At 46.9% G+C, this 11,213-nt stretch overlaps 1 protein-coding gene and 1 pseudogene across 1 annotated transcript; both read right to left on the minus strand.

Annotated features, from left to right (window-relative positions):
* Nucleotides 1-5,510: 5,510 nt before the first annotated feature.
* Nucleotides 5,511-6,354, minus strand: LOC119297728 (dehydration-responsive element-binding protein 1H-like). The gene has a single exon (XM_037575400.1). It carries the CDS (start codon nucleotides 6,352-6,354, stop codon nucleotides 5,617-5,619), a length of 738 nt encoding a protein of 245 aa, XP_037431297.1. The 3' UTR covers nucleotides 5,511-5,616.
* A 2,527-nt stretch (nucleotides 6,355-8,881) lies between these two features.
* Nucleotides 8,882-9,768, minus strand: LOC119297729 (annotated as a pseudogene).
* Nucleotides 9,769-11,213: the final 1,445 nt, after the last annotated feature.

The following is an 11,213-nucleotide window of genomic DNA, read 5'->3' on the forward strand; positions in this document are numbered from 1 at the left end:
TGTAGAATGTAGGTTTTTTAATAGAATATTTTTTAGACTATTTTAGGTGTTTTGAATAAAATAGAAGTAAGAAAATTCAGGGTAGAACTAGGGTACTAGAATTTTTTAGCAAGTGTTTAATAGAAATAGTTTATTTAGTAAGTGGTTAATATAACTAATTTATTTATAGTAAGTGCTTAATAGAACTAGTTTATTTATAGTAAGTGCTTAATAGAACTAGTTTATTTAGTAAGTAGTTAATAAAACTAGTTTATTTAGTAAGTGCTTAATAGAACTAGTTTAGAGAGAGAGAGAGACCTATATTGGCAAATTTAGTTATGTTAGGATTATATATAAGATATTTTGAAATATTTTTGTTCATATTTTCAACCATTGAAATGCAATGACCATCAAGTTTGAATGCTAACATGATGTAGATATAAGCATGTATATCTAGTGTTGCTCAAATAGGATATGTGCTTTCCCAACTAGCCATGTTTGCAGGGAACACCTCCGAGTGGCCTATGTTTTGCCGGAGTGTTGATTAATTTCCGTTCCAGCAAATTTCAAGCGCTCGATATGTCGCTTTTTTAGCAAAGGTGATTCCAGATTTTTCCGTGAATTTTGCCTTGGCTTGTGCTATAATATAGGAAATATCGAGTGCGTTGGAAATGCCAAAAAGAGCATTTAATGCCATTTTGGGTTTTGTCGTCGAGTTATAATCTTTGAATTTTGAACACCGAAGATGTCTGATGATGATGGGATCCCGGAGTGCGGGTACTGCTACAATGACTGGGGTTTGTGCGACAGGATTCCTCACCTGCAAAATGATAGGTTTTTCACCGTGAAGCTGGAAGAGACCTTTGATGTTTGTACGGTACGCAACGACAATCATTTCTTCGTAATTAATATCATCACTTGTGCTTCTTTTGTTCAATGTGTAATTTCTGGATTATTTTCAATTCGATTAGTACATCCCGTGTCATGCTAGACCATATGTATTGGAGAAGCTTGGTTTTGGTTTAGATGACTTTGAGAATGTGGAGGCGAGGAGGGCTCACTTAAGAACTAAACATGGTTATGAGTTTCTGGTTAAGTTGTACAATGCGGTCAATCACTCCCATTTTGGTTGCTCTAAATGGGAAGCTCTTTGCAAGGCATATGGATTTGAGGAGGGAATGCAAATAAGATTTGATATTCGTCCCAAAGATTATGATGATGATGATAATATTGACATCTGGGTGGATGTGGATATGCCTCCAGTTTTGCCTAGATGTGAGTTTGTCAAAATAATTTTTTAACTTTAGTAATTTATATTATTAATTTAAAAATATTTGGTGTTCGTCGGTACTAAACTTATTTATTTATAATTGTCAGCTTATTTCTTATCTTCAAGAAATACTCGGAAGATTGTAGATATCACATACTACAGCTATGACTCCGAGCTTAATTGTGAGGAGAAAGGTTGTCTTCTCTCATTCATAGAAGATGTTGAGGCCTTCAAAACCAATCACTCTATCATCCCAAATTATACTAGATACATGCCACTAGTCCATAAATTGCTTGATGGTAACTTCATTGCCAGAAACTTGGTAAGATTTTGTTAATGATGGTAACCTCATTTCATACATTATTCTTAAGTAAACTACATTGCTAACTATATATGTTGCTATTACGTTTTTGAACAGAGGCTCCCAAAGGAGGTTGTGCCTGACATGCTATTTACCGAAGGTGATACGTATATGGTTAGCTTACGACCAACTCCTTCGAAGGCTTACCATACTGCATACTCGATTTCTTCAAATGATGGAAGGCTCAAAATCAAAGAATGAAGCAAAGTGATGAATGCGCACACGCAACTAATTGGAGACAAAATGAATGTGCACAAGCCACAAGTTGGAGATAGGTTTATGTCCATTCTCCATTTATGGAGATGGACCGGTTTATCTATTTTATGGTATTTTACCTAGGAGAGAGGAGTAGGTCCTAGGTATTAAGAACAATTAGTTAGTGTTGATTATATATGACTACGATGATGATGAGAAGTTTTTATTATAACTAGTGACCAAGTTGTTATATGATGTCTCATGAACGAAAATGATGATGATGAGGAGGAGTTGTTATATGACAATGATATATTATGATGATAAGTTGTTAATGATGATGATGATGATGATGATAAGTTATTATGTCATTGGGTGAAAGAACCGCACATTAGTTTCAAGTGGATGGATCCAAAGTGACCATTGGTTACTTTGGATCCATGCACTTGAAACTAATCCACGGTTCTTTCACTCAATGATGTAATAACTCATTATAATGTAAAAACAATATCTAAATTGCTACTGTATGAAAACTTGTATAATGGTGTATGAATACGACATAAAACAAAAAAGAAATACGTAATAATAGTAGTAGCGCGCGTAGAGAGGCGCACTGCTAGTAATTATTAGTAGCGCTTTCTACCAAAAGCGTTGCTGCTAAGCATGTATAGCAGTAGCGCGGGTAAACACACACTACTACTACACTTTAGCGGTAGTGCCGTAGCAGTAGCGCGGTGCCCCGCGCTATTGCTATACCTAGAACCGACGCTATTGCTAGGTTTTTCCCTAGTAATGTTAATTTTTGACATTACGTCACAATTGCCATTCTGTGGCAAGAGTAAAATTTTTAGAGTGACAATTGTGATACATAGTCAAATGCTAAGAGTGGCAAAAGTAAAATGTTCTTTTGCTTTTGCCACATAATGGCATTTGTGATACATTGTCAAAAACTAATACTGGCAAAAATGAGATGTCCTATTTGAGAGTGGCATAAATAAAGTGGTCAAATGTTAGAGTGGCAAAAACAAAGTTTTCCATGTTAAACATCCATGGCTGAATGGTTAAAGCGCATAGCTCATAATTTGTAGATTTACGGGTTCAATTCCTGCTGGATGCACATGGACCTGAACATTCCATAAGTCTATTGGCCTTAATAAATTGGGCTGAAAATCGTCATCTAAATGGCTGCGAACATAGACCAGAAATCAATAGTAGCTCACCTTTTCCTGGTGCAAATAAAAAGGAAAATGTATGGAAAAACTGCTTGCATTTTTTTGGAGGGGTGGGGGGATGAAAAAAAGATCTGCTTGCATAATAATGGAACTAGAAATATCTAACCAGGGCGGGACCGAACGCGGCCCCTTCACTAGCATCACGTGATTTGGGCGGCGGGCATGTGCACCAGAGCGGACCTGCGGCCACGCGTTACACATATCACATCGTGGCATGTTGCACCCGGTTGGCCATAGGATGCGTAGGAGGGGAGCCCAGAGCGCGACGTGCATGTACGACCATGCAGCTGCTCCCTCAAAGCCACGGTCAGCTGCCCCACCAGTGAGTGATACAGATAGGAGATAGCTTTAACCGCCAGACGAGGATGGTTGGATAGGTCTCTACCACATCCTGTGGAGGCCTCCTGTGGATTGATTAGCGTACCTGGACCACCACCCCCTGCATCTAATCTACACGAGCAAACTAATGGATGGATGCTGCCCGTTGTGGTGACCGCGCGCCAAGAAATACAGCCTATTCTGGGGCAGGCAGCTTCATGGCACTACCTGCGCTCTAGGAATATCTTTTCCCCACAACGGGCATGAAATATCTCAAGCCGGAGTAGCACTTTTGTGGCAAAACATAATTAATCATCTTGGCATGCATCTTGACCTGCCTCTGCCTTGCTGTGCTCTAGTAGTGGGGGCGAGAGAGTGACGCGGCGGGACCACCGGCGACGGCCCCAGCTGCCTGCTTCCTCGCCCACGGTCACGGACAGCGACCCATCCCCACTGACGCGACAGCTCGGGCACAGCGACAACGATCTCTGGGCACGAAATCGAAATCTCCAAGGAAAAGTCATCATACTATATTCAGTGCTCTCGTGCTTTCACCGGCTGACATGGCCGGGTCTCGGCCACATCTTGTGGGTTAATTGCGGTTTGCCCCCTGGAGGCCGGAGCGGGGAAATATCCAGCTGCAGGAACTAGTGGACGTCGCTCCTTATGGTAACCGCACGTGAACCAACGGCACCTATTTCTGGACCATCTTGTTTACTTATTTTACAGCCGGCATTCGTGTCAGCCGGCCGGTGCTGCCTTTCGCTTTCCCTGTTCATCGTCTTTTATAAGCTCATTTAATAGGAAGCCGACTTCTTTCTCGCTTGCCGGCCTTCATATGTCCAGGAGTATGTGGTTATGTGAGACCGGTTTTGGTGCGCCCAAATGTCCCGCGATTTTATTATGGGTAATGTTTAACACCGGCGCGCTGGCCGAACCTTCGGCCGGTCTCGCGCGCGTCGTGTGTGATTAGAAGAAAAATCCAGCGCCTCTGTTCGCTCCTGTAGCATAGGGCCCATGCACCGCTCTTTGCTCCATCCATCTTATCTCTTTCACACGAGGTGCTCTCAGCCACTCCTTTTCCCCAACACGCGGCACCATTTTTTCTCTCGCATCCTCTCTCCCATCTCCTTCTCCTTCTTCAGCTGACCACCGAAGTGCTGCGAGACCACCACCGGTGCCGGCGACAGCGACCACCGATATGCGAGCAGAAGCTGGCCTGGTGGAGTTGCAACCACGGCGACGGGAAGCTACAACCCCTAGTTGGCAGAGCTGCAACCGATGGTGGGTTGAGTTGCATTCGACGGGGCAAGCTACGACTGCTATGGGAGCTGCAGCCACCAGTGGCAGAGCTGCAACCGTCGTCTGGCCAAGCTGCATCCAGCGGGGCGAAGCTACGCCCCGCGGGTTCGCCGGTGCCGGAACCGTTTAGCCATCGGTTGCCTCTGAGGTGTTTTTGCTGGAACCGGCATGTTATTTTGCTGGAACTAGCTTGTTTTTTTTGCTACAATCAACCTTGGAGCTCTTCCTTGCTAAATTTGTTTTTGCTGGAACTGGCTCATATTTTTGCTGGAAACTAGTATTTTTTTTTTTGCTACAACCACTGGAGCTTTTTTTCCTATCAAATTTTATTTTGCTGGAACTAGAGCTTTTTTTTGTTGGAACCTAGTAATATTTTGCTTCAACCGACCACTCGAGGATTTTGTCTGTTTTTCATAATTTTCTTTGTTGGACACCAAGATGCAAGCCAACGGCCGCGGCAAGCCAGCGGCGGTGACGTCGGGGCATGCTGCAACCATGGCGAACCGCGAGCTGGAACCAGTCGGGAGGGCTGCAATCCGTCGCTGACCGCGTCCTGAGGGCCCCACTGGCGGTCATGATGCAATCCTGACGGCCACAGGTCGGGACCCAGCCGGAGCTCGTCGACCACGGCCCCGACGACGGCAAGTCGAGGGAAGGGGAGGGGGCGATCCTCTGTGTGCGGAAGCGTGGGGAATTGGGAAGAAGACGACTGTAGGGGGCGTCAGATTTTTTTAAGAGTGGGGGAGGGGACGTCACATCTAACGGCTGTTAATGGATGAATCGAAGGGTGCGCTGCGACCGGCCCAAAATTGGGCCGGCGCACCGGCGCCTGTCACTGGCCTTTTATTATGCCCATCATGGGTCCACACCGTGCACGTACGGGGCGCTTTTTCGGAATAAATAATAAAGAAATAAATCAACGGAGCCAAGATAGTTTTGACCCGAGTCCCCGCTCGGTGTCATCAGTGGTTCCATAGCGCCGCATCGTCTCCGTGCTCCGAGCTCGCCCCGCTGGACGGCGGCGGCGGCGGCTCCAGGAGCAGCCCCTGCGCCAGGTCCGCGTAGTACGTGCCCGCGTCCATTTCGCCGGACGTGTGGAGCTCGAACATGTCGTGGCACAATGCGTCCGGCACCTCGTACCCCGCATTGGCGCATGGCGGCTGTGAGTGGGCCGCCGCCGCCGACGAGCTGGCATTGTCTGGCGCCGACGCGGCGGAGGCGATCCCGTCGACGTGGGCCTCCTCAGCGACGGCGCCGGCGCTGGCGCCCGCCTCCTGCCGGCGCAGGAAGTCCACCACGGCCCCGATGGCGGCGCGCCGGACGTCCGCCAGGTCGGAGAGGGAGGAGGGCACGGCGAGCAGCCACGCCGAGTCGGGGTAGTTGAGGCGCGCGGCGGGGGTGCGGCCGTACAGCGCGAGCATGGCGGCGTCGTGCGCGCGCGCGGCCGCCTCGGCGGTGACGTGCGTGCCGAGCCAGAGCCGCTCGCCGCGCTTCCCCGGCACGCGCACCTCGCACACCCACCGGCCGTTGCTGCCCCGACGGCGCACGCCGTGGAACACCGGGTGGCGCGTCTCCTTGAACTTGGTTCGCCCCGCGGGGCGCTTCGGCGTCGGCGACGCAGGCGACGTTGGCATCCCCTGCTCGAGCGAGGACGGCGGGGATGCCGGCGAGTTCCAGTTGCGCTCCGGGCCCGTGTCCATTGCCGCTCCGCCGAGCAAGCTAGGCGGTGGTACTACGTACTTTTGCTAGGCTAGTTGGCTGGCTGGAGTAAGGAGCCGTGATGGCTGCTGCCTTGGTGGCTATGACCTATTAGACTAGGAGTACTCAGTAAACCAGTGGCTTGCCTAGAGTGTGCTTATTTATAGTTTTGCGGTACGCGGTGAAATGCGACGGCTTTGTCCGTCGGCGCGGGGACAGCTTGTGGTGTGCGGCGCTGGACCGCTCCCCGGTCGACGCGTGTAGCATGACTCCTCGGTGTAGACGTGTAGGGGGTTTGCAGCGTTAAGCAAAGAAAAGGCAGCTTCCCTCCATCACCTCACAGCCCATAGGCATGCATGGAGTATCTTTTTAACCGCGTTTGTGCTCGTCGGCTGGGTGCGAGAAAACGTGGGTGACGGCCAACTTGCTAATTTAGGTGTGTTGGTGTATCCCATTCCCGGCGTTTTCATCTTAGCATCAAATCAGTGTGTTCTTGTGATGTGAAAGTGTATTTACGTTTTGTTTTGCTGGTGAAGTGTATTTAGCTACCATGTGACAACATTTGGCCTTGTTTGAATCAGTTGTACTCCTTCTGTAAACTAATATAACAGCGTTTAGATTATTACTTTAGTTTTCTAAACGCTTTTATATTAGTTTAAGGAGGGACTAACTTTAAGTGCTTTTCGGGTAGAGCAGCGGGTACCAAACAAAAACCAACCCTGATCTATGAAGGACTTTTGCTTTTCTATTACGAACGCAATTAGTCCCTCAAGCTTGCCAAATCATCTAAAGCAAAGAAAACGACAGAGGCGTGTAGGTACAGTCACTCAGGGATACTGGAGGGGCGAGGTGTGTCATGGTCCACTTAGCCCATCAGTAAATATAATTACTAGCATACCAAGACAACCTTGTATCCGGAGTAGAAGGAATTTCAACAAATTGTATCGGAAACATATAAACAATTCGCATCCATCCCCTTTGAGATGGCAATGGGCGACCTAGCCAACAAGCATAGGTGTAATTTCCGCTCTTTGATTCTTTTCCCAAATTTCACTGGCGTCATCTATTGATCTTGCAACCAATAAGAACCAAAAGTAATTAGTGCTTACCAATGCTTACGGAAGTCGTATATGGTTTATAACTTGATTTTTGTTTTGTGCTTTCCTTTAGCTTGGCCTGCCTAGTTTTTTTCGTTGTAGGTATGCCAAGCTAGACTCACATTCTTCCTTGGCGTTTCATCCTCCCATTCCATCATTTGATAAACCATCATCGACAAGGGTTAATCAAGTGAGAGGGGATGGCATCGAGATTACCCACAGCGGGTGCATGTCGAGCACCTGTGCATGAACCCTGTCAGCTTGATCATCTCTCTTCTTAACCCTCCTCATGTCACCATGTTCTCTTCCTCCTCATGACAGGTGATTCACTACTTAAATCTAGGAATTTATGGGTTGCCCGTCATATTCTTATTTTTTTGTTGGTGTTGAAGTCAACAAGAAGAGTGACCATGTCAGGCCTCATTTTCGGTTTGGAGAAAACTAAAACGTAGGAATCAGGTGTGGTATAGAAATTTGATGGGAATGCCACTTGTCAACGTAAGGGGTTGTCTTGCCTCACCCCTACAAAAAAAAGAGCTTTGAGTGGATGTCTAGTTTTCTCCAAAAACACATGAAATGAATAGTATTCCTACAAAATTCATGTACATGTTTCCTATGAATGCATCTATAGAAAATTTTCCTCTGAAATACTTATTCCTACGATTTTTCTATGAAAATCCTCCAAACCGAATGAGGCCTCAAAGTGATGGGAGTGATTTACTCTGTGTGGACGCTGAAAATATGACTCGTGAAGATTAACATTGCGTGTATGTTCTATACTTTCACCGGGTCATTCCTCGGTACCTCGATCGAATGCAGCATCTCACATCGTTGCGAGAAATTTGACAGGAAATTAAAGGAAAAGTCAAGGTTTCGACAGTGCAAGCGAGTCCATGCAATATTACCCTGCATATCGTGTTTTGTGGTGGAACTGGCATACCAAGAACTAAAATCCTTCATAAAGCATCCAAATACGCTAAACATATTTGAATACGTAGACACAACCTACATACTCGAGTTCTGGGCCAATAGTGAATTAGTATAACCTGACCCAAATTTACAGTCCAAATTTGAATCAAAGAACAAAAAACAAGATAAGTAATTTCTTTCCGCGTTACTTAGATTTACCTTTGGCAACCCATTATTTGGTGTAACGCACCTCCGTGTGTCTTTTGCTCGTTCATGTATAATCTTTTTATATATAACAAATAAAATTCATGTAAACTTCTTGTCATAGAATGATTTATTTGGGTTCATGGAGTACGTGCTCACACGAGTTCTGGACCAATAATGGACGCACTATTCACTTTTACGGTAGTAGAGTACTATTCACACTTTATTGGCTATACTGATAAAAGGTGAAGAGCAAATGAGTCCTTCCCAAAAATAGAAACAGGAAACTTTCTCGATAAGTGAATGAACACATTGGGGAAAAATTGCGCTCCATGCCTACGCTGTTTCTTCCCATATTGAGAAGAACAGAATCTATACCAATACTCCATAGAATATTGAAGCAAGCACTGGCTCCATAGAATAATAGCACTAGTTTACACTGCTCTAATCGAGCAAGTAGCTCCATATCCATAGGGCGTCTCCAGGCCACTCTAGTCTACTCACCGCCGTAGTCCCGCCAATCTCCGTTGGCCGATGGCTCCACGAGCATGCCCTGCGCCAAGCTCGCGAAGTATGACGCGTCCATGCCGCCAAACCAGAGTTCGTCCAACAGTTCGCTGGACATGAAATATGGACAGCGCGCTGTGCCTCGGCTAGCTATGGGCGTGCTCGTCTTAGTCGGCCACCTTCGTCGGAGACACAAGCGGTTGCTTGCGCTGGCCCGCCACGACGGCGATGGCCACTGCGTCCTTGATCACATGTGCGCTGCCGAAGCCGAACAACCCGGCCGCGAGAACTGGCAGCATCCAACAGGCGGAGTCGGCAAAGTTGAGGCAGGCGCCGCAGCCGGATAGCGCGAGCGCGCGCGCCGCCGTCTCAGCGGCGGCGAAGGTGCTGTGCCAGAGCCTGGAACCCTTCGTCCCGTGCACGCGCAGCTCGCACACCCACCCCCCGGCCAGGCCACGGTATACCGGGTGGCGCGTCTCCTTGAGCTTGGTGCGCCCCGCCGGTCGCTTCGGCGGATCCGACCACACCGTTTGGTGCAGCCCTTGCTCCTGGTCGTCGGACGGGGACGCGGCGTCCATGGATCGATCGAAGTTAGTGGAGGAGCTCATGAAGTGTGACTTGCTGCGTTGGGAGAGACGGTGGCTGGATGAGGCCCGGTGTACTTGTTCGCCGCGGTGCTCCGGTGGAGAGCTCCGGCATATAGCATTAGCGCGAAAGCAGATAAGCGCGGCTGCGCGGAGGTGGTGGGTCACGCGCTCAGTGCCTATCAGTTATTACCGGAAGAAGGCAAAAGCAAGTTTTGCACTGGAGTAGATATTTTTATTCCGAACATCAATAAATATCGAGCTGAGGCGAGACACGGCATCTTTGTGGCCGAAATAAAGAAACAAACAAATGTATAAATGTCACATCTTCTCGGCCCTGTCGGACATAGGATTGAGGATGAAGGCCAGCCCAGAGCGCGACGTTAGAGCATCTTTTTTTTTTTTCGGGGACGCTAAGCATCTTCAACAGGTGTTGAAAAAACCATCATTGATAACAAAAATATGGTTTACAACATTAACATTACTGCAGAACGGTCTAGCAGTGACGGGCATGAAAAGTTCATCGAGGCCGCCCGCCACTCATAGAGTAAGCAACGGTGGAATCATGATTACTTTTTATGGGGTAGAAAATTTACAGATTCTAAACTAGTCATCATGAGTAAACATCAGCACAAAATAACACATATCATAATGGATGACGCACTGATTGCAAACATATTACTAGATTTATAGTCTTAGAACTCCAAACCAAACTAGACCGAGGCCAATTCTACTAAGAACATATATGTAACCTTTCAAAAAAAAAGAATATATATATAAAGAGCAAGTCCAGAGCAAATTAGAGTTAAATAATATTAACTCCGTCCCAAATTACTTGTCTATATTCGTATCTAGACAAATCTAAGACGAGTAATTTGGACGGAAGGTGTACTACAATAGCTTTAGAACCTAACAGTACTAGTCTTAGTATTAATTGGTTCTACCACCGTCATAAACAACTTCAACATTATTTGCCACCTGCAACACAAACCCTTAGTCTCCCGAAGGTCAAAACTTGTGGGTGTAAAGAGAGGGAAATGATCATCTATGAGCAGCTCAAACTTAGGGAATTCATCATCTACGGTTCTAACTTCGGAAATTAAAACTTAGCTCAATCGGTAGTAGGTACCTGTTCAAGTGGATGGCAAGGCGACTGAAAACAGAGCGGAATCAGGTGGTGTGTGTGTAGGGTGGGTGGTGGCATTCTCGGCGAAATTATCCCCACGACACATACCCATCAGGCTCTCTGACTCAGGATCATAGATGTCACATGTTGCAACGCCCATTCGAGCATCAATTCCGGTCTACTACGAGTCGACATCCGAGCATGGTCTGCATCGTTGGCCTCCGAGAAGATGATGTGTGCAGCATTCCTCAATTCTTTATCGACACACACCTTGCACATCTTGACTGCCCCTTGCTAGTGGCCGTTCTTTAGTGAGAAAGCCTTCGCCTCCATCAAATCCTTCATGTAATCTGTCCAACAAAACACCGTGTAGACAATTCTTCTTGCCCGCACCGCCCACATCCTTCTCTGTTGCCTCTCCAATTCGTGTGTCA

The sequence above is a fragment of the Triticum dicoccoides genome, chromosome 5A, assembly GCF_002162155.2.
Source record: "Triticum dicoccoides isolate Atlit2015 ecotype Zavitan chromosome 5A, WEW_v2.0, whole genome shotgun sequence".
Taxonomy (NCBI): domain Eukaryota; kingdom Viridiplantae; phylum Streptophyta; class Magnoliopsida; order Poales; family Poaceae; genus Triticum; species Triticum dicoccoides.